Source organism: Elephas maximus, chromosome 23 (assembly GCF_024166365.1).
Source record: "Elephas maximus indicus isolate mEleMax1 chromosome 23, mEleMax1 primary haplotype, whole genome shotgun sequence".
Lineage (NCBI taxonomy): Eukaryota > Metazoa > Chordata > Mammalia > Proboscidea > Elephantidae > Elephas > Elephas maximus.
This window is the reverse complement of record NC_064841.1, coordinates 72252729-72277089: the sequence shown is the minus strand read 5'-3', so window position 1 is coordinate 72277089 and position 24361 is coordinate 72252729. Positions and strand designations below refer to the sequence as shown.

The following is a 24361-nucleotide window of genomic DNA, read 5'->3' as shown; positions in this document are numbered from 1 at the left end:
GGTGGCCATCCCAGCCCCAGCCCCAGCCCCAGCTCCAGCTAGCAGCGTGGCGTTTTCCGCTGATGACTCTCCATGGTGGTGAGACCCCATTCAGGCTTCTAGGCAGGGGCAAGCAAGGGTGATAGCGCCAGGGGCGATCTCTAAATTATGCCCCCCCTCCCAGTTTGAGCACCCAGGGCAGACTCTAAATTGCGCCCCCCCCCCCCATTTCCAGATGAATAGACATTGATAGCGACGACTAGTCAGCAGACAGGCATTCTTGCCTCTTGTCCAGCTGCCTCAATCAGGTGCCTTTCATATTTGTGGCACCTTGGAATGGTACTCTGGCCATGTCTGGCACACTCTTGAACTTAAGCAGGGAAGGGGAGGGGCGGGTGCCCCCTCTGCCCCCTCCTCTCTATGCCTCCGTTTCCAGCCCTCAACCAGAGCACCACAGCTGAGTTGTGTGACAGGGCAGGGCCACTGGGTGCCTATAAGGGTCTGTCCTGGCCTGTCACTATCCCCGTGCCAGACAGTATGGGACATCATCATGGATTGAATTGTGTCCCCCCAAAATATCCATCAACTTGGCTAGGTCATGATTCCCAGTATTGTATGTTTATCTACCATTTTGTCACCTGATATGATTTCCCTACATGTTTTAGATCCTATTGCCATGATAGTAATAGGTAGATTAGTGGCAGTTACATTGATGAGATCTACAAGATTAGACAGTGTCTTAAGCTAATCTCTTTTGAGATATAAAAGAGCGAAGCAAGCAGAGAGACAGAGGACCTCATACCACCAAGAATGAAGAGCAGGAACTCAGGTCCTTTGGACGCTGAGAAGCTCCTCGACCAGGGGAAGATTGATGACAAGGACCTTCCTCCAAAGCCGAGAAGAGAAAGCCTTGCCCTGGAGCTGATGCCCTGAATTAGGACTTCTAGTCTACTAGACTGTGAGAGAACAAATTTCTTTCTGTTGTTTAAGCCATCCACTTGCGGTACTTTTGTTATAGCAGCACTAGATGACTAAGACAGTGCCCTAAATAAAGATCAAATTAATAGGCTATGCTCGTGGGGAAGAAACGACAATTAAGAGTGGACAGCCGTTATATTATTTGTTTTGTAATCTGAAGAACTTGGATTTAAATTACTGACTAGCTGAGAAGCCCTGGTGGCACATTTCTCTGGCATTTAATTTTTGTTTTTGAAGATCGCTTTTTAGAATGATCTGTTTTTGAACGATCTGATATTTATATTTGGCTATTTAGTCTGGGTGGTGAAAACGGTTATAGCACTTGGCTGCTAGCCTAAAGGTTGGAGGTTTAAGACCACCTAGAGTTGACTTGGAAAGAAGGCCTGGTGATCTACTTCTGAAAATCAGCCCCTGAAAACCTTACAGAGCACAGTTCTACTCTGACACACACACACTGGGTTGCCATGAGTTGGAATTGACTCCCTGGCAACTTTTTTTTTTTTTTAATTTTTATTTTAATTAACAAAGCTGAATTGAGGAAACGTTTTTATCGGGAGAAGGAATGGAGGAGGGGAGACAACTGGAAATAGAGAGTCTAAAAAACAAACAAAAAAAACCAAACTCACGCTCAAAGTCAGAGTCACTCACATCTTATTCACTTAACATGTATTCAGTGTACATTTATTGAGGTCAGCGTGCCAGACTATGAAGTTTCAGTGAACCCAAAGTAGTCAAGGCCCCTAGAATTTGGATTCCAGTGGCAGAAGATAGCTGAAAATAAGTAAATACACAAGAGCACAAGATATGTTCAGGGGAGTATGAAGGTCCAAGATTCTGATAATTAGACTATAAAGTGTGAAATGTGTGTGCCCTTCATTCCTTCACTGCACCCACAAAGATAATCCCAGTAATCTGGGGAATTTCGATGCACTTTTTTCCAGGTTTGATTTTCAGTTAGCAGCAGAAAAAAGGTTTGATCTTCAATCAGCAGCAGAAAGACATGATAAATGGAGAAAATGTTGAAGTTGTCCAGGATTTCACTGAGTCAGAACCAACTCGACGGCACCTAACAACAACAACGTCATTATTTTAATCAGTTGTATTTACTCTCTGAATTGCCTGTTTGTACTGTTTGCTCATTTTTATATTGAGTTGGCTTTCTCTTATTGATTAGCAGGAGCTCTTTGTATACTAGAGATATTAATGCCTTGCTTGCCAAATATTGCAAACATTTTTCCCAGATTCTTGTTTTTTATGTATGTAGACAAGTATGTTACCCTATTCACTTATATCAGTGTTTCTCAAAGTATAGTTGATGAAATACCTACAACAAAATCATGTGGGATGCTTGTTAAAAATGGAGGTTCTGGAATCCCACACTGTATGTAATACTTCTGGAGGCAAGAACGAGGATTGTGCATTTAAAATACAATTTTAAGGCGGCAGAACCATCGTTTCATAGTCTCTTTAATGATTTATATGGTTTTGAACATATTTACATTTCAACCCATCTAAAATTTATTTTTGTTCCTGTTATAATACAGAGGTCTAATATTAACTCTTTTATTTTTAATGCCTTTATTTTAATTATCTCAACATCAGTTATTAAATAAACCATTCTTTATCCACTAAAGCCTCACCCTTATCATATATTAGATTGTGGAGTCATATTCTTGTGCCTTGTAAAAAGAAACATTCCTTTATTCTTTCTGTAAAATATCATATAATCATTATAAAGAATTCACGACATGCAGAAAAATACAAAATAAATTTAAAAATCCAGCTGTAGTGGGTTGAATAATGTTCCCCTCAATATTCATGGCCACCTGGAAAGTCAGAATGTGAATTTGGAAATAAGGTCTTTGCAGATATAATTAAGGTAAGATGAGCTCATACTGGATTATGTTAGGCCCTAAATCCTATCACTATTGTCCTTCTAAGAAGCCAAGCCAACGAACACCAAGGATTGCCATCCACTACCAAAAGCTAAAAGGGAGGCTCAGAACAGATTCTCCCTCAAAGTCTTCAGAGGGAACCAACCCTTGATTTTGGACTTCTGGCCTCCAGAACTGTGAGTGAATTAATTCGTTGTTTTAAGCCACCAGTGTGTAGTAATTTATTGTGGCAGCCTGTCTTAGGCTGGGTCCTCTAGAGAAGCAAAACAATTGAAGCATGAATATATATATAGAGAGAGAGATTTATATCAAGGAAATGGCTCACACGGTTGTAGAGGCTGAAAAGTACCAAGTCTGTGGGTTAGGCTGGAGGCTTCTCCTGAGTCAAGTGGCTTCAGGGGCTGACGAATCCAAGATCCTCAGGTAAGATGGCAGGCCACTGGCTCACAGACTATGGAGGCTGACAAATCCTAAGATTGACAGGTAAGCTGCTAGCTCAAGTCCCAAGAACCAGACGTCAGATGAACAGTAGCCAGATGCAGGATCTAGATCACGCAAAAGCCTGAGAGCCTTTCCAGAAAGTCCACCTATAATGGATGCAGGCCACAGCCCCAAGGAAACTCCCTTTCAACTGACTGGCTACTCACAGCAGATCTCATCATGGAGGTGATTATATTATATCAGATCTCATTATGGAGGTGATTACAGTATATCAGATCTCATTATGGAGGTGATTACGGTATATCAGATCTCATTATGGAGGTGATTACATCAGTATATAGCTGCCAAACTAGATCATAACTCTCAAATCACTGAGAATCGTGGCCCAGCCAAGTTGACACACAACCTTAACTATCACACAGCCCTAGGAAACTAATACACCAGCTAATTTTAAAAAAAGAAAAACTATCTTTAATACTAAAATACTATTCTATTTGAATGTATCTGATTATTTTCCTAATATCTTGGTGTTTGTTTCATTTTAATTTTTGATAGGGCAAACACTATTGTTCTCTTTCAAGGTTTTCTCGGTAATTCCCAGCTATGTGACTTCCATATAAGATTTTAAAAGTATCTAGTTCTAACCTACACAGCCCCAGGTGAATTTGGAATTCTGATGGGAATTGCATTAATTTTGTAATTTGACTTCAGAAGAACTGGCATGTATTTTGATATTGACTTCCTATTCAAAAATATGGTATATGTTTTCCATTTATTCAGGTCTGGTTTCTGCCTTCCAACAAAGGTTTAAGGATTTCACCATTAAGATTTTGTAACTTTTAAAAATTATTACTACATATTTTACAGGTTTTATTTCTTTGGTGGAGAAAATCTTTTTATTTCATTTTTAATAGGTAATTGCATATTCAAAGGAAAATTGCTCATTTTTTAATTTGTCTAGCTATCTAGAACTCAGTTTTAAAATTCAGGCACATGGATTTTCAAGGTGTCCTATCATCCGTAAATAATAATTTTGCCTTTTCTAATTGGGACTCAACAGTGACACATTTATTGTAAAATCCAGAAACTTGCTTAACCTTGGCTAGGGCTTCTTTTTTTTTTTAGGGCTTGGGGTGGGGGTGGTTGGCTTACTGGTTATGCGTTTACCTCAGTACACATCCCCACTTACTAGCCTCGGGGACCGTTGTACGAATTAAACACTAGTTGATAAACGCAAAACATTTAGTACAGTGCCCTGGCAGGCACATTAAACCCTCCATTAAGCATCAGCATTCGTTTATGAAAACCCGCTGAATACATACCGCCCTCAGTCTCACAACCACTTTAGGAAATGTGGTTATCTACAGTCCACGAACAAGGAGACTAAGCTCAGGGAAGCAAGTCATCTGCCCAGGGTCACTCTGATACAATTCAGGGCTGTATGACAAAGCCATCTCCTAGAAAATAACGCAATTAATCAGTTCATACCAAACCCATTGCCTTTGAGTCATTCTGACTCACAGAGACCCTATAGGACAGAGTAGAACCGCCCCATAGGTTTTCGAAAGAGCAGCTGGTGGATTCGAACTGACGACCTTTTAGTTAGCAGCCAAGTTCTTAACCACTGTGCCACCAGGCGAAATTTAATTCACACCAAGGAATGATTTAACTCGCGCCAAAACATGATTAATTCATTCTACAAGAATTTTACCAAAAAACATAAATACGCTAAAGCAAAGATGTGAGTTTCTGAGCGTGGCCTCTTAGGCTTCCGCCAGGACACGCGGAAAGAGCCGAAGGGGCTCGGAAATCCTCGCTGCGTCTTCGGCAACAATCGTCAGGGGGCGGGGCCCGCGCGACGGCACGTTCACGCTGGGCATTGTGGGAAAGGTAGCCGGTGCGGCCACAGCTGCCATTTTAGGGAAGTCTCTCGCTGCGGCCTTCTCGCTTGAGGCGGCCTTCGTGGCGTCCGTCGACCGAAGACGACGGTAAAAAGGCATCTGACCGGTGGCTCTTCTTCCTCGGGGCCCGACAGAACGGTCAGCGCACGCTCGAAGGCTGAGGCGAGCGAAGCCGGGAGCGTTTGGAGGCCGGAGCCAGCGTCGCCTGGAAGGATGGGCCGGTCTCGGAGCCGGAGTTCGTCCCGCTCCAAACACACCAAGAGCAGCAAACACAACAAGAAGCGCAGCCGGTCGCGGTCGCGGTCCCGGGACAAGGAGCGAGTCCGGAAGCGTTCCAAGTCCCGGGAGAGTAAGCGGAACCGGCGGCGGGAGTCGCGGTCCCGCTCGCGCTCCACCAACACGGCCGTGTCTCGGCGCGAGCGGGACCGGGAGCGCGCCTCGTCCCCGCCCGACCGCATCGACATCTTCGGGCGCACGGTCAGCAAGCGGAGCAGCCTGGACGAGAAGCAGAAACGCGAGGAGGAGGAGAAGAAAGCCGAGTTCGAGCGACAGCGAAAAATGTGAGCGCGTGCCGGCGGCGGGGAGGCCGGGGGGCTCCGGGGAGGCCGGGGGGCCCTGGGGGTCGCGGGGGGCCCACGCGGCGGGGCGCGAGCAGGACCGGGCGCCCGGGGAGAGGGCGGTTTTGGCGCGCGAGGCGGCGAGAGCAGGAAGTGGCGGGGGGTGGGGTTCAGCGTGAGGTCGGGGAGCCCCGTCGGCGGGGAAAGGCCGGGGACGGGCCAGCCTCGAGGTGTGGGCGCCGAGCGCCGTGCAGACCCCGCGGGGGGATAGCAGAAAGGAGGTACCGCTCAGCTAGCCGGCGGGAGCTCCGGGCGACCAGCAGCATCCTCACCTGAAAGTTTAAATTTGGGGCAGGACTTAATATGCTGGAAGACAACGCTTTTCTGTGGCCCAACAGTTGGCACACACACACACAGAAAACAACTTTTTACTTTGGTGTATTCGTGTTGTTAAAAAGTGTGGGAGGTTACTCTGCTCTGGCTTACCCGTGGCCCCCCCTGTTTTTTTTTTCTTTTTTTGAGATTTAAAAACAGGGTGTACGAAGCTGAAGTGAGTTTTGACACTTAGTGTCTCCCGCGTAAGCACCATGCCAATCAAAGCACAGCCCTTCTTTTTTTTATTTTGCCTCGTACTTCTCTGTAGCAGGTTTATGTGCAGCCCTGCGTGTTCGTGTCCGCCCTGTTCAGTATGCTTGTTTAAAAGACACTTCAGTATTTGCTTTTAATTTTTGCGTTGCTCTCGACGGCACCTGGTTTTTCATGCATAGAACTAGAATTAGAGTGGCAGTAAGGTTCTCTTGTTTGGGTGTAAAAAAGAAATGTATTTCTAAAAAAGAGTCAACTTTCAAGTATCTGGATGATCCCCAAATAAACCGACTTTTGGTTTTCAAACGCAGGGTTTGGTTTGGCTCTAAACTTTAAGGACATGGTACCGTGATGCTCTGGATATTCATCTCCCAAAAGCCAGACTGAAAAGAAGAGTTAGGCAGATGTGCTAGCTCTCCCAGTTGAACCAGCCAGCCTTGTTGGTTTCTTCAGTGCATTTTTAGAAACTCCTCTTGAGGCCGGGAAGTTAACTGAATTTAGGGTTTTCCTGGAAGGAATTCATGTGTATTGAATTTTGGGGGGGTTTAAATTTTTCTGCAGTGTGATTTGTGTTATGTAGAATTTCCAGCACAACTTGTTTCTAAAAGGAAAAGTATTAAGAAGTGGAGGACTGGAACACAAATAATATAGAAGAATCATTACCCAGCGATATTTTTGCTGACGTTGTATGATTTTAAAACGCGCTCCTCATTCATGTTTGTTGTACTTCGGAGAACTGGCAGTAATGTGTATTTAAACAAGTACACGTAATTGTTTCTCAGTTAACGTTGATTGCAGAATCCAGCTTTTTGGTCTGGAACAAGAAGCTCAAGTGTAAAAATGCAGCTCTCAAATAACTATCAAGAGAAAAACATTTGAAAAATTACCTAACACATCTCTGAGGTAACTTTTCCATGTGGAAACAACAAAGCCCTCCAGCGGATTCTGCTTGTCGCTAGAAAGTGGCGATGTGTAGAAGAGGAAACTTACTATGCAAAGAACAATTAGAAGCGTGTAGCAAGCTACACATGAACAGCAAGAGAAGAAATCCAGGGATGAAATTATGGGAAATAGAACACAATACAGTTAGGGTGGGAGAAGCACATGGTCATTAGCATTCATACCTTGGTGGGGGAAGGGCTAGTAGCCACCTGTAAGGTGAATTTTTTTGTGCCCTTAACATATTCTAATGCCTTGGAATAATTGGGGCAGGGGGAGAACAAGGGAAAAGATAGGCTTTGGAGCCATGGGGATAGGTTGGGGTGAAGTAGTTGTCGGTCTTTCTGTTGGTTAGTTCATCCAGTCAGCAGGTATTAGTGCAATACAGGTGCTAGGTGCTGTTAATATAAAGATGTTTGGGCCCTTGAGGTAGCTAGCTTAAAGACAGGTAATTAGGTAGGTAATAATACAGTATAGTAAATCCATCGGTAGTGATGTGATTGGATAAAGAAAGCATCCTGGATGAGTAAATAACTTAGTTGTCATGAAAAATAAGTGCAGCATATAAGAATATGAGACCATCAGGCTAGATATAAAAAATCATTGCCATCAAGTTGATTCTGAATCATGATCCTATAGGACAGAGTAGAACTGCCGCATAAAGTTTTCAAGGAGTGCCATGTGGATTTGAACTGCTGACTTCTTGGTTAGCAGCTGTAGCTCTTGACCACTGTGGACTAAAGTCTTTCTTTTCTCTTTAGCTCCACCAGAATAAAGGAGAGGGGGAAAGTGGACTGGCACATGGAGCTCTAAAGTACTAAAGTCACATGGTGACTGGAGAGGTACATAGAGGTTGGAAGTACTGGACTGGCTTGTGTGCCATATTAAGCTTGGATTTCATCCTCTGGTGTTATAAAAGCAGGGAAAGATTTTAAGGAAGTAAATGGCATGGCAGCTTTTTTTTTTTTTTTTTTTTTTTAAACAGCTCCCTGCTGTATACAGGATAGAAACTAAGACACATGTGCAGTAAATCTCTAAGAGTAGTAAGGGCAGTTGTTGGAATGGAAAGGGGAGACAGATTTAAGAAATAGGGTAAATTAAATGGGACTTGGGACATTAGGGCAAAGAAAGCATTGATGTTGACTGTAGTATTTATGTAGTGTGACTATAGCAGCTCACCCACCAGATGTTTAAGTAACTACTGTGTGTTAAGCTGGTTAAAATGTTAGAAACTTAATAAGTAGTGGATAAGGGAGAGAGAGAAATCAAAGGGAGTTTCCACTTGGCACTTCCACTGTTGGTGCTAGTTTTGGGTATATACTGAGTTTATCCAGAGTTGATACGGGGGATTGAAGGCTAGGGGAGGGCAGTCTTAATGTGTGTCAGTGAAACCTTGAGAATAGATGGAATGACCCAGGGCGAGGTGAAAGAAGAGCAGTTGAGTTTAAGGATCTAACTCTTATGGAGCGTCTATGTGCATAATTGAGAGAAGGAAGAAAAGCCCAGGGTGGAAGTAGACAAGTGGTATTAGAAGAATGCAGAGTGCCGCATGTCGTTTCAGGAAACCCAGTGTTAGGTGGAGAGGCAGTGAAACAAGAATCACTTATTGGATTTAACCATTTAGGAAATCTGGCAAAATCAGAAACCAGATTGCTTTGCCACTTGGTGATTTTGAGGCCTTGAATAATTTACCTACCTCTGAGCTTATTTTCTTGTCTGAAATGGAGATCATGCCTGTATTGTTTATTGTGAGGGTTAGAGATTGTGCACTTAAAGTACCTACAAGGTGCTTGACACGTATTGGGTCTCATTAAGTAATGTTATTTGGTATAATTTATATAGTACAGCCAGACTGAGCCTAGTGACTTTAAGAAGTGGCCCTATGAGATATTACAGTAATGCATTAAGAGACATGCCTTTGTAAAAAGTCTTTCTCTTAATACTAGTGGCTCCTGTCACGAGTGTTATCTTTTTCTTAAGTATACTTCTGAGATGCTGTGTACATGTTGTGTTAACTTTTGAGAAAATGGTCAGCTGAAAATGACTTGTGAGGAGGCAAATCAGAAAAATGTTAATGGCAGAGTAACTATTATCCTTTGTGTTCAGTCACATGACAGATTGAGAGCCTTCTAAAGCTACAAAGGGAGCAGTGCTGTAGCTATCTAAATAACTAAATTACAGTGTCTGCGGCATCTATATGAGTGATTCTTCAGTAATACTTGAAGAACTCATTGTGGGCAAAGGAGCTTTTCTGAGCAAATTCAGTGTATTAAACTACTTTTTGTAGGTTATGGCTTTGAGACAGCACTGGGGCATAAGATCCTAGCTGACACTAAATCATAATTTTATGTATTTTTAAATAATTATTTTTGTAGTTAAACCTTTGTGCCTGTCTTCTGCCTCACACGTTTGTCATGGAGAAACAGTGTTGGGTAGCGTAGTACTTAAAATCTTAGCTTTTGAGTTTATCTGAATTCCGAGTCAAACCTCAGCAGTATGCACTAGGCTTGAACCCAGTTTCTTCATTAAAAGTGAGCATATTAATACTCACCTTGTAAGACTGTCCTGAGATTTAAATGAGATGTAATATACTCATGGCATAGTATTTGTAACTAGTAATACTATGCAGAGGAGCCCTGGTGGTACAGTGGTTAAGTGCTTTGTTGCTAACTGAAAGGAGCCCTGGTGGTACAGGGTTAAGTGCTTTGTTGCTAACTGAAAGGTCAGTGGTTTGGACCTACCAGTGACTCCACAGGAGTGGTACAGAGGAGCCCTGGTGGTACAGTGGTTAAGTGCTTTGTTGCTAACTGAAAGGTCAATGGTTTGGACCTACCAGTGACTCCACAGGAGAAAAGACCAAGCGATCTGCAAAGATTACGGCCTTGGAAACCCTGTGGGGCAGTTCTGCTCTGTCCAGGAGGGTTGCTGTGAGTTGGAATCGACCTGAGGGCACACAACAACAATACTGGCACGCAACAACCAAAAAAAAAACTTTGCCATCGAGTTGATTCTGACTCTTGGCGACGCTATAGGACAGAAGAACTGCCCCATAGGGTTACTGAGTAGCAGCTGGTGGTTTCGAACTGCCAACCTTTTGGTTAGCAGCTGAGCTCTTAACTATGTGAATGTCGTTTGCTAGTGTTATTAAGTGACTCCTAGAAGTCCTTGGGATTAAGAGTTTGTACATTTTTAAGAGATTAAAATTAATCAGCAATTGCCCCGTACCAAGTCGTATTCTCAATTAGCAATGATGTAGTGTCATACCTTTGCTGTTTCATTTTAGTAGTCACCATTTTTAAAGTTAAGATTTATGTGTTACTAAAAATACCTGGGAGCAGGGAGAAAATGGGTCCTGCTGCTACACCAGGGAGCCCTGGTGGCATAGTAGTTGAGAACCAAGGCGAGCTACAGCTGCTAACCAAAAATGTTGGCGGTTGGAACCCACCAGTTGCTCCCTGGAAACCCTAGGGGACAGTTCTACTCTGACCTATAGGGTCATTATGAGTCAGAACAGACTTGACGGCACCTAACAACAACTGTTAAACCAGAGTCCCTCAGTGTTGAAAACAGTTAAGTGCTCGTCGCTAACCAAAAGGTTGGTGGTTCAAGTCCACTCAGAGGTGGCTTGGAAGACAGAGCTGGCACTCTGCTTCTGAAAACACCCGTTGAAAACTCTAGAGTGCAGTTCTACTCTGACACAAATAGGGTCACCACGAGTCAGAATTGACTCAACAGCCACTAATAGTGTTACACTGTTTTCATTGAAAAACTTGAAGATTTTCAGTCAACCCTTTTAACGGTACTACAGATTCTTGGCAAAGGAGCCTGAGGAAAATATCAGAGAAATAAAAGAACGTTATGAGGGTGGCAGGTCTTACGGTCGTTTTAAGGAGCGGAGAGACAACAATATGAGGTGATAGGTCTTTTGTACAACAGCAGTGACCCGAAGCTTTTTCTTTTCTCGAGGAAGTTTCAATGCATCTTACAGCAGTTAGCCTAACAGTTGCTTTATCGTTGATTATGATGAGAGGTTGTCTGTGAAGATGAACTCATTCTTAATTCTGCTGTACGTGTTGCCCACTGTTCTTCCAAGGTATACACGTGGTAGAGTGGTAGTAATGAGCTTTGACTTTTGAGCACTGGCTTTAAAAATGGAGTAGCAGTTTTTAACCTTGCCGAGAGTAGCAGCAATGACAATATTACATTCTTGCTTGTCCTTGTAGGGGAGGAGATCTGTCGTACCGCCCTGACCTTGTGTGTCTCCACATAGGACACATCAGCAAGGCTTAATTGCAGTCTGGCAGGAGTCACGGTGGGATGCTCTCTGGTTCCTCCAGGAACGAAGGGAGATAAGTAGCCTTGTGAGAAACTCCATGAGGCCATTTCTCATTTTTCCTATTTTCATTTGAGCATGGGGTTTTCTACCTGCCTCCCCTTTGGGCTATAAAAGCTCTGAGCTGCAGTTAGAATTGGCTCCTTAGTAGAGCACCTCACTGCCTAGGCTGCATGTCACCTGACCCCTGTGGTTTGGTGGTGGTCTGTGGGACTGGGGACACAGGGAGCTGACACCATGCGGACCTGGCTGGTGCTGTAAGCTAGAAGCTATGAATTCATGTAGACTTGTCTCCTTACTGACCAGATCTTACGGAAGTGTGATAACGGCTGTGATGATGATACCTGTGGTCCTGCTAGCTGGTCCGCTGTTGATGGTGCTTAGGGACTGCTTGACAAAAACTTCTACCTTTAACAGATTCTTGAGTTAATTTGGCAGCTTTTCTACTGATAAGCTAACCTAAGGCTTTATCCCAATCTTTACCCTCCTTTTTCCATTTTATGTGGAAATTTTTAATTGGAATTGTTTCACATTCTCCTCTTTTTGAATAGTCAGTACTGTGCTCCACTTAGCATTGATAAGAGTTGAATTGTACTGTTTTAGAAAATTTTAGTTTCTTCTTAGGCTTCTCTATATTTACTGATTCCATGAAAACCAACTAGCAGAAGTATGTAGGGGGTGTGTATGTATACTCTAAAATTTTTTTTATTATGAAAACCTTCCAACACATACGAAAGTAGAAAACCAAAAAAAAATCCATTGCTGTTGAGTCGGTTCCAACTCATAGCGACCCTATAGGACAGAGTAGAACTGCTCCATAGGGTTCCCAAGTAATGCCTGGTGAATTCGAACTGCCCACCATTTGGTTAGCAGCCAAACTCTTAACCACTATACCATCAGGGTTTCCTACAAAAGTATAGAGAGAGCACTATAAGAAGTCCTTACATACTCATCAACCAAACTTGGCCTTACTTATTTCAGCTGTCACTTTTCTCTTGGGGCTAAGCCAAGAAGCAACATTTTTATTTATTTGTTTGTTTATTTTTTATTGTGCTTTAAGTGAAAGTTTACCATTACGTTAGTTTCACATACAAAAATTTATACACACGTTGCTATGTGACCCTAGTGAGAAGCAGCATTTTTACATTTTAAATGTTCATTAGACCTGTAGTTTAATTTCCATTGAAATTGCTGCTTGATTTCCTTTAGATGTAATCTTGGTGATTTACCTTTAGTGTTGGGGTGAGTATCTGCTCTTACAGGGCTCCTATAAATAACGGCTGCTGTATGTAAAAGGAACCCGGGTGGTGCGGTGGTTAAGCACTTGGTTGCTAAATGAAAAGTTGGCGGTTCCAGCCCACCAGTCCTCCATGGGAGAAAGATGGGCATTCTGCTTGTGTTAGGATTTACAGCCTTGGAAACCCTATGGAACAGTTCTTCTCTGTCCTGTTGGACACTGTGAGTCCAGAGTGACCCAAGGGCAGCAGATTTGGGTTTGGTTTTTGGTCTATAGATAAAGGCTTCTTGAAACTACTTTAATACTATATTTGACTAGAAGTTGAAAAGGAAAAGGAGCACATTTAGAGTAAATTTAGGGTTTCAGATCCCCCCTCCTTTTTTTTTTTTAAATAAAAATCATTAATGAATCGAAGAAATATTTAAGGAACAAGCAGTAGGATCCTTAGAATGGATATTGGAACTATATAAAACTTTCTGTAAAGTTCTCTATAGTCTTTTGTGAATCAAGTATTTTCTGCTCTAAATTTTTTGTTTGTACCATGTGTTCTCATTAATGGTAGCGTGCTGAATCATTGAGTGTGTCAGAATTTTTGGTAGGTAGTACGGGTTTTTTTTTTTTCCTTGCTCCTCCCACAAGCCTACCGTGTTAAGTGGTACATGTGAAGTATGGGTCTGTTGGTATGTATGTGTAACAAGTAAAAATTTTCAGAATTTGTTTTTCCTACCAAAAACTCAGACACCTTGTACAGTACCCTGTAAAAACAATAATTTGCAGCACACACCTATTTATTTGGGTTCAGGAGTTATAAAGGCCCCCATGCCTTGCAGGAGCACACACTGTCACTGATGCAGCAACTTGCCAATAAACGTTCAGAGGCAGAAAAGGTACTTGGACCCTAGGGGTACCCATGAGCCCGAAAGAGTGATGAAAATAGGCTTTGTCAAGAAGCTACTGTACTTGACAGGAGAGTATAGACAGGATAAATGTAGAAACCGAAATGAATCAAAATGTGGGTAACAGGAGTTGAGAATGAATGCAGTTGTTGGAATTGGATCCCACCCCAAAAAATAGAGTTGAGCTGAAATGGAGTATTTAAAGGTCACTTAGAAACTATTACCCGTTGCCATCAAGTTGATTCTGACTCATAGCAACCCTATAGGACTGCGTAGAACTGCCCCGTAGAGTTTCTAAGGGGTGCCTGGTGGACTCGAACTGCCGATCTTTTGGTTAGCAGCTGTAGCACTTAACCACTACGTCACCAAGGTTTAGGAACTATGTAGTCTTTACTAAATAGATAGATAGGTGACTGTCTCATATATGTGTATGTCAAGTGAGTCATAATCAAATTAATAGTACCACATTTCATTGAGTTTTATAATAGAACTGGTAATAAAAAAAATTTTTTTTTCACCCAGTTTCTTATCTCTGGAGGAGAGTTTAAATGAAAATCAATTAACAGAAGGAAAAGAAGGTATAGCAAAGGGTATAGGGTTCAGAGCTTGAGTGAGTTGGTCTGTGTTTTCACTAAAAGCAGTCTGAATCTCTCCAAGTCTACTGTGACTGTCATAGCATTGCTTAACCTGTTGCCGTTGTGTCAGTTCAAACTCATAAAGACCCTATAGGATAGCATAGAACTGCCCCATAGGGTTTCTGGGGAGCAGCTGGTGGATTTGGACTGCTAATCTTTTGGTTAGCAGCCACGTTCTTAACCACCGCATCACCAGGTCTACATCATTGCTTCAGGGGGAGAAAAAACCTAAGTGTAGCTAGTCTGAACTGCCTGCTTTTTGATAATGTCTGACTGCTCTGCAGCTCAACTTTTAGATTGAGCGGAGTGGCACATGAGCAAATCACGTATTTTAACAGCTTAACCTCTCATGAAATTAATAACGAGTAGATTTTCTATTTTAGATTTACCTACAGTTTCTAAATCAGAACTTTAGAATCAAGCTCTTCGTATGTTTAGAAAACAATAGATAAAAAAGAAACACGAGTTCATATTTATTTGAATTTTTGTGTCACTTACATTTTCGTATCTATTATCTCCTTAAAACGTTGTATGAATATGAATTCTAGAATCATTAAAATGTATAATCAGTGGTTTTGTAGGCTCAGTGATTTTATAAACTTATAACTAGTTTTGGTTGAATTCTTAGATTTATTTTCTGTAGTATCTAAGCTATTTTTTTTTTTTTAACTTCATTTGCCAGTCGGCAGCAGGAGATAGAAGAAAAACTCATCGAGGAAGAGACAGCACGAAGAGTGGAAGAATTGGTGGCAAAGAGGGTAGAGGAAGAATTGGAGAAAAGGAAGGATGAAATTGAGCGCGAAGTTCTCCGGAGGGTGGAGGAAGCCAAGCGCATCATGGAAAAGCAGTTGCTCGAAGAACTCGAGCGACAGAGACAAGCTGAGCTTGCAGCACAAAAAGCTAGAGAGGTAACGCTCGGTCGTTTGGAAAGTAGAGACAGTCCATGGCAAAACTTTCAGTGTCGGGTTGTGCCTCCTGCTCAGTTCAGAAAGAGATGGAATACAGACTATCTAATTCCTTTCTCATCTAAACTTACGTTGCTGCGAAAGTTAATTTTCTAGCCTATTCAGAAGTGCTGGCTGATGCTTAAAAGTTATTTTCATAAAACATATTCAAGGAACACTTTGATTTAATGGAACTGGCCTACATATTTGAGAAGTGTTTGAAACTTTTGCCATGGCTGCAGGACTTACATTTCTTTTTTGGGAGGGTGGGGGAGACAGGGAGTGGTCAAGGGGACCAGTTAAAATCCACCTGTGGTTATGTATTCTTTTCTGTTTATCACTCTGTTACTTAGACTGTGAGAGGCTCTTTGCCTTCAGTCAGATTAAAAAGAGCAGGGCCTAACACTGAGTGACAGCACCTGCCTTTGATAAATAGGTTTTCTTACTCTTCTTTTTTTCCTTTTATCCCTCACCTCCTTCCTTAAATCCTGCTTCAACACAATGGACTAATTCTAGCACTCTGACCAAGGCCCTCAATTTTCCTAATGTGTTTCAAAAAATCTTTTTAGGAAAAATGTCCAGATTATTTATCCAGTTTTTTAGTATCTACTAACAACTCCTTTTTTTCTCTAGAGAGTTTTGAAGGAACAGGTTGTCCTTGTCTGGAGTCAAGCTAAACACATGATTTGTTTTATCAGCAGCTGGAGCAGAAGTTGAAAATGTCTTTCTGTGAGACAGTAATTTGCTACTGAAGCTTTATGGCTTATTTGCACTAATTACTCCAGGATCCTAAAACTTGCTGAAAGTCATTGAAACACTCAAGGCAAATTATTTTACAGCACTGAGTGTCCCTCAGCATAGTTGGCATAAGTGAATATGAATTCTATTGGTGTGTGCTGTAGGAAATCCTATAGTTACGTGTTCTTGAGCTTAAATATTTTGACTCAAAATATATGACTCATTGTCATTTTTAACCTTGGCATTGTTGTGGACAAGTTGATATAATATTAAATCTCTTTGCTTTCCAGTAAGCTTAGCTTTTAAAATGCATTTTTCCTTGTGCTGTCTCTAACTAGATATACATGTCTTTGTTTATAGTGGATTTCACAGGCTCTGTAAAATTGAATGTGTGAAATTTTTATTTATATCAGTGCTTAATAATGAAGATATTTTTGGAGTAATGGTGCTGTCTTGTAGCGAGTTATTAATCATAGTAAGATTTTTTTCTCTTGGTTTGCTTTTTGTTTCATATTAACAATTTTTTTTTAACACGGACACAGCCCTCTGACAGTCTTTCCAAATACTAAAATCATTTGAACTTGTATGCTGTGATCTGAACACTGCCCAAACCAGCACGCAGTCTTCATGTAGTTTGCATTATAAAACCTCATTAAATTCTCCAAGAAAAAATAAATTACAGAATTTTATTTCCTGACCTATGCGTCCCCTGGATTCCTGAATTTCAGTTCAGACTGTAGATGACAATATAAGCTGCCTTTAGAAATTGAAATTGTCAACATCTGAATGTTAAGTCCATTTTCCCCATGGAAGAAGCCCTTAGTTCCATGAAGTATGGATTACCATTTGTATTTTTCACTAACAGTAAATGTATTTTTCTTATTAATTGTTTGCCTTAGGAATGATGAATTACATTTTTTTGTTCCTTCTTACCATAAACATCTGCATTCCTCAGCTCAGCCTTCCTTGTATGTTGTTTCTTTATAAATGGTTGAGCTGCTGATGCAGGTATTGCCAAGCTAACAGTACAAATCATTTTAAAGAGGAAGCTGGCGCGTATGGCAGCCGAGGAGCACACTCTGCAGGACACTGGACAAGACAGTAAATATTCAACTTTTAATGCTGATTAAAGGAGTATAGGTAAAGAATACGTAGGTATACATAATTGGTGAGACAAATATTCACTTTATTTATATTTTATGTATTATTTTTTTAATTTGGTAAATACTATCCAGTTTTGTAGTTGTCCTTGTTGATTTGTGTGATATTAAAGTATTAGTAATAATTGCCAGGAAACTATCATTAGGGAGGGTTTAGTTGGTTGCTGTTTGGACTGGGAGGGATGATTTAAATTTAGTCCTAGAAACCAATTTTAGTGGCTGCACAGTTTATCATTTGTCAGACAGAGGTAGCTATAAAGCTACCCTGTAAGTCAGATCAAAAAAGTTCAGAGGAAGATTAGTTAATATTTATGAATAAAAATAAACATTTTATTTTTCTAACATCTTAACATGTCCTCCCCTTTAGGAGGAAGAACGTGCAAAACGTGAGGAGCTGGAGCGAATACTGGAAGAGAATAACCGCAAAATCGCAGAAGCTCAAGCCAGACTGGTAAGTGTCAAGTCCAAAAGTATTTTCTGCTGGCTTTATTCTTTTTTAGATTTTCTGGGATGATTTTGTGCTCTGTAATTTAACTTAATTTTCAGGGCTACTTTAAAGGCTTGGGGCAAGAGGAGGAGTAGTTGAATGGGTTTTAGCTGCTGCCTACCGGAAAAGTCTACTTGGGGGGCATCCAGAAATTTCCTTATCTCTAATCCAGAGAGAAAGCCAAAATTTGCTGTGGTTTAAAACAGGTTTCCTGAGGAGAAATTGTAATACGCCTTATTTCCTCGTCCCTTATCCCAAATTTCTTTTAACTCCGTTCATACTTCTCCTCTGCTAGAAAGCAGAAACAAAACGAGACAATAACAACAAAAGCTAGGACGGATTTAAACCAGCTAATAGGTAACATTTCATTTCATTTCATTTCACATTACTTGAATTGTTACCAACCACTAGACAGAAAAAAGTACCAGTTAAAAAAAAAAAGCCCAGTTGCTGTCAAGTCGATTCTGACTCATGGCGACTCCACATGTGTCAGTCAGTAGAACCGTGCTCCATAGGTCTTCAATGGCTGACTTCTGGAAATGGATTGCCAGGCCTTTCTTTCGAGGCACCTCTGGGTGGGCTCAAACCTTCATCCTTTCAGTTAACAGCCATCCACGGGCAGAATAACTAGATAGTATATTTTTGACAGTAAGGGCACCAGATTTAATAAATTCTGTTTCTTAGTTCTAGTTTATAGTCTAGCAAGGAATACAGAGACTGAAGTAATTATAAAATGATGAAGAGTGATATGAGAGGTTACATACAGAGCAGTTTTAAATTGTAATAAGGTAATACAAGAACACTGAGGTAACGTTTAGGACTGACCCATAGTGCATTTGTTTTTCTTCCAAATCAGTTCTTGTATATAATAGTATTTCTCAGTATTTATTAGCACACGTAACATTTTTGGAGTCCGAAGGGTTCTTGCCTTTAAGAATGTGAGATTTCTTTGAAGCAGTCTCAGTATGAGGAAGATGAAAGCTAGAATTAGACTATGGATATAAATGTTGCAAAAAAAATCCAAGGGAATGGCTAAGAATTATAAGGAAAAGCTTTTTGGGTAGAAAGTTAGTGATACTTGGTGCTCAGGAATGAACACTTTATCCAGGACAGACTGTTGTTTCTAGAGAGATGTCTAGAAAAGTTTTCACTGGTGTTCAATAATGTGTTAAATACAGCTTTTAAAAAAAGAAAACATTTCCTATAAGTTGTTATTGTGGACTGTGAAAATAACTTGTAAATAAGATCCACTTACGTGGTTTTTAAAAAAAAAAAAAAATTGTGTGGCTATGTTTATAACAGGACTTCGAACCAGTTCTTCGCTGTTTAATCATGGCCAAGGAAGCGAAACCAGAACAGACCCGAATTTTGAAAATTTGGGGAACTAGAAGGGGAAAAATCACAGATCAAAGCCCCACTTAATCTCCCTCTTAGAATGCAAGGGCAGCAAACGCATTGCATAGCGGCCAGTTGTGTTGCGCTTCAGATTCTGAGCAGAGTCGGAAACGGCGCCCCGCTCGGAGATGGCAGCTGACAACGTCGCTTTGAGTGTGTGGTGTTCACCACCAGTAAGCAGCCTTACACATTAGGCTCCTGAAAGGGCTCACTGCGCCTCTTCTGAGTCTCACTGCGCCTCTCTTGAGTCTCACTCCTCACTGTGCCTCTTCTGAGTCTCATTCCAGGGCTTTGGTCCCTAAGTTTCCCGTTCCTGGTATCACTCCAGATCACCCAAGTTTTAAAGCTTTGGGCCTCTTGCAGCTTCACTTTCGTCGGCCATGATGGCACTGCTTCGAACTGCTTCATGAATGCACAGAAAAAGATATGAGTGGATTTGATTTATTGACGGTGCATACTGCTAGGGGTGCTGCGGGTAAAGGAGGAGCATGAGTGATGTGCCCCATAATTGATTATGGAAAGATAAAAACGGGGCATTTGGTTCTAGGGGGTGGTCTTTGAAAAACAGTGCGCTGCAGATTAGAGACGATGCTGGAAGTACCCCAGGCAGTTCAGTGAGCACGTGGCACGATCCGTTCTTTGTGAACATCACTGTCCTGGTTGTTCTGAAGGCTGCAGTAGGAGGAGAAGATGAAATCCTGCTTTCCTGATAAGACTTTACAATCTGCTTAGGTAGAAAAAGCGGTAAGGATGTGAAATGCATGTTCCTAAGTATGTGGTAATGCTTCATTAGTGTTCCATGTGAGGAGAGCGTCTTAGTGCAGGTAGGAGGAGGCAAGAGGGAAAGTGAATCTTGTTTTGAGCTTTGAAGGGTAAATACAGTCTTGTTTGTGAGGCATGGACATTCCAGAAGAGAGGACCAATATGATTGATAATTTTAAACAGTGAAGCATAATTGCCAAGCAGGTTAGACTCGCATTCTTTTTAGGACCAAACGAGATAGGTGTACAGGATTCAGTTTGTGGGTGGCTTGGAATGGCAGATGGTGACTTCTGGAGCAGAGCTCCTCAACTTGGTATGCCCTGCTAAGATCTTGATCGTTTGTGACCCTGGTGTGGATGGCTGGGTGCCTAGGGACAGCTTGGGCCTCCTTATATTCCTCTGACAGCCTTGTCTCCTTATCTGTGAGCCACACTTACAGGTGGCTTGGGACTTTACTGGGTATTTCAGTGGTGGTAGTTTTTTCTAGTTTAAGCAGCTATTCTGTTTGCTTCATGACATAATACATATGCTAGTAATATGTACAGTTTACTGTTCTATATACTAGAAAAAGCAAGAAGAATGTGAAGCACCCTAGCCCCTAGAAGGGGAGGGAAGGATGTGACCAAACTTAACTCTTCATATAATCCCTATTTTGGAGCAATTTGAGGATAAAAATAGACATGGCATTCAGTTCTCTTAATGTATCAATTGGGAGAAAAGGGCAACTCCAAGAGAAGTTAACTAATAATATGGAAATATTTGGTGAGTGATGTGAGCAATATGAGGTTATTGACATAGGCTATGTTGCCCTGGGGTGGCCTGCGAAACCTTCCTAGAAGAGGGTACCCCTTGAGGTGAGCCTCCAATGGATAGTTAAAAATTCAATTAAGGAACAGGACAGAAGTATGAGAGGAAATGGAGTAGGGTTAGCACCTTTTGGGAAGCAGAATGGAAGAAGGAAAGGCAAGAATGTGTGAGGTCTCCCGGGGTAGCAGGAAAAGTAGCGGTGACTGTAGTAATCCAGCTTTACGTATAGTGAGAAGTGTGTGGAAAGTAATGGGAGATGAGGTTCTAAAAGCAGATTAGAGAAAAGACAAGTTGGAGGGAGAAGAAAGTACGCTGGGAAGGGAGGAGGTGTGCAGGGGGAGATTTCTTAAACATTATAAGCGTGAGTGAATGATACAAAGATCTCTTACAAGTCAATAAAGAAAACCAACTCCCCTATAGAAAGAAGAAGCCTGAGAGATGCAGGAGATGCTATTCACACAAGTAGAATGAAAAGTATCTGTAACAATAAATTGCTGAAAATATATCCCAACCTCAGGAAGCAAAGAATCGCCCCCTTCTTTCTTTTTCGCTGATACTAAATTAAGGTTTTTGTTTGTTGTTTCAAATGTGGTGATCCTGGGAGTTTAAATGGGTATAACCATTTTAGAAAAGACCTAACAGTAAACATCAGAAAACTTTAAAATGGCCGTACCCTGTCACTTTATGCTTCTAAGAATTTCTCTCCTGAAAATTGGATCAGATGCAAACAGATGTATAAAGATGTTCTCCCAGATCACTTAGAATAGTGAAGGTTCAAAAATAAGGATGTTAGAGAAATTATAACACATACACACTGCCTTTTCCGTAGCCAAAAAGCTGATAAAATGTAAGCGAAATAGTAAACACAAAACGCGTATACACAGTATGATTTTGCTATTTTGAAAAAGTATATTTATTCGTTTTAAGAGAAAAAAGTGCTTCGAGATATCTAATTGGCTGTACTGTGTGTAACAATACTTTTCTCCAGTTTCCCTGTTTTCAACAATAATGCGTATTACTTTCAAGCACATAAAAATAATTAAATTAGCAAAGAGGTAAATTTAAGTCACACTTCAGGCCCACTTCTAAGGAGGCTTTTCTGACAAAAGTTCAAAGATTGGATCCAGTAATGACTTTCATAAAAAATGGATTAACGGAGCCAGGTGGGCCCACTCATAAAAGAAAATCATACTTTTGGTGCTTTAGTTGAATGGTAGTTCTTGTTCATTTTCATTCTAAATTGTTTATCAAGAAATTTGGCTTTCTCTGCCCACGAGGAGGCAAAAAATACTAACCAGCATACTTTATAGTATGAAACAAGAATTAATCTAAACGTTGGTTGACTTGACTTGGCTTTCTGGCAGATTAGTTCCTAGTTTTTGAGTTAGTGTTGACAATGCACGATTATCTTCAAATATTGGAGGGGCTGTCGTCACAATGTAGGATTTTGGTTTTTTAAATGTCACTTGAAATTTTTTGTAATCCTCTATTCCACAGTTCTTTTGTGATGTATCTGGGAGAATCCCAGATACTCTGAAATTTTTACGTCTTATTTAGAAATGGAAGCAGACTGTGGAGAGATTAATTAGATGTCGCTCAATGATAACATCTATGAGGTTGTGTCAGTAAGAAGAGTGACACTCAAAACTATCTCCTGGTGAAAATGGTGTAAAAACAAAAAAGAACAGAAAGTTCTTGATCTGCATGTAAACACCTAACAATAATAGGAGTCAGACTGATCATTTCTAATAAAATTTAAAATGACATGCCATGTCAGAGGAGGGAACAGGTAATTTTAACTGACTTCCTTGGAGTTTTAAAAACATACGGGAATTGTGAGTCCTAAACCTATAGTATATTCCTCTGTGTTTCATGAACTTCCTGAAGTGTTAAAGGTGAGGGTACAGATGTGTCCTATAGCCCTTCCTTCTCCCTGGATGAACTCAAACCTCCAAGCCTTTCAGTTAGCAGCCAAGCGCTCAATAGTTCACGCCACCCGTGGACTCCCATTTCCTCCTTTTAGTATTGAAATAATCCCCCCCCCCGCCAGGTGGGGAGATTTACGGTGTTCATCACGCTGTCCCGCTTTGCACCTCTCCAGCTTGAGGGAAAAGAGTACCATGCTACAAAGTTGATTATATGTGGGATGTGTTTCACATTCTTAAGTTTAAAGTAAACCAGAACTTCATTTTGGCAATTAAGAGGTAGCTTTGAAAACTGTTCTCAGAGAAATGTAAAAATGAATTGGTGCAGTAGGCTGAAAAATTGTCCCTCGAAAGATACCCACATCCTGTTTGTTAAAACCTGTGCTACTGTATGTGGCTACCAGAAAGGTCTTTGAAGATGTGGTTAAGGTAAGAATCTTAGAATGGCAAGTTTATCCTGAGTTATCCTGCCAAACTAAACCAAACCAACTGCCGTCGAATTGATTGTGACTCCTGGTAACACCATAGGGTTTCAAAGACTGTAAATCTCTACAAAAGCAGACTGCCACATCTTTATCCTGCAGAGCAGCTCTTGGTTTTGAACTGGCGACCTTTCAGTTAGCAGTCAGGTGCCTTAACCACTGCGCCCTTAGGGCTCCTCAAGGATTATCCTGCTAACCCCAGTGATAGTGATGTTTGACTCCTGACCTCCAGAATAAGTCTGCTATTTTGAGCCCCCCAGTTTGTGGTAATTTTGTTATAGCAGCCCCAGGAAATCAGTGAAGATTTCGATACCAGAAGGTTGGGTGCTGCTGTAACAAGTACATAAAAATGTGGAAGTGGCTTTGGAATTGAGTAATGAGTAAGAGGCCGGAAGAATTTTGAGACATATAATAGAAATTGCCTAGATTGCCTTCAGTTGTTGAGCGGAATATGCATGTTAAAGGTGTTTCTGGTGAAGGCTCAGAAGGACATGAGAGACGTGCTATTGCAAACGGGAGGAAAGGTGATTTGTGTTATATATAGCAGCAGAAAACTTGGCTGAATTGTGTCCTACAAGAGATTTCTGAGTGTTAAAGGTGTGACCTCGTTTCTTTTTGCTGTTTATAGTAAAGTATGAGAGACAAAAAAGAGACAAATGGAAAACAGAACTGTTAAAGCAAAAAGAAACCGTCACTTGATGATTTGGGGAAAATTTCATCCTATCCAAATTGCACAAGATGCTGTAAAATTGGGAGATTCACTGTTATGAAAGCTTGCCCCGTAGAAAAGGCCAGCTGCATGTCCGGACCATTCGTGAGTGCTGAAGAGGTTGCACGTGCGACTCGTGAATCCTGTCTGCCATCTCAGCAGCGGCCAGGAATAGAGATGAGATTGTATTCAGGGAATATCTGTGGAGAAGCCTGTCTGGTCTAATTATGTGAATCCCCATGACATCCCCTTTTTGACAGACCTGTAGGGCTTTTGAGCATGTTTCATCAGCCGGAAGACTGCCAGCTTGGACTAAAATGAACAGCGGACAAAGTAAAGGAAGGCTCACGGGCTCCACACATAGAAGTGAAGGTGATGTGAAGACAGAGCAGAGAGAGATTCAAAGATACTGGCCTTGAAGATTGGAATGATGTGGCCACTGGCCAAGTGAAGCTGGCAGCCACCAGAAGCTGGAAGAGGCAAGGAACTTATCAATCCCTAAAGCCTCCAAAGAGAGTGCAGCCCTGCCAGCACCTCAGTTTTGGCCCATTGGTACTGATTTCAGACTTCTGGCCT

At 41.4% G+C, this 24361-nt stretch overlaps 1 protein-coding gene across 1 annotated transcript in view; it reads left to right on the top strand.

Annotated features, from left to right (window-relative positions):
- Positions 1–5180: 5180 nt before the first annotated feature.
- The window catches only part of ARGLU1 (arginine and glutamate rich 1), a 29674-nt gene continuing 10493 nt past the window's right edge, over positions 5181–24361 (top strand). Inside the window, exons 1-3 of the mRNA XM_049867375.1 lie at positions 5181–5754; positions 15059–15284; positions 17586–17669. Of these exons, the coding sequence (XP_049723332.1) occupies positions 5408–5754; positions 15059–15284; positions 17586–17669 (657 nt within the window). The 5' untranslated portion in view covers positions 5181–5407. The remainder of the gene's footprint in view (positions 5755–15058; positions 15285–17585; positions 17670–24361) is intronic.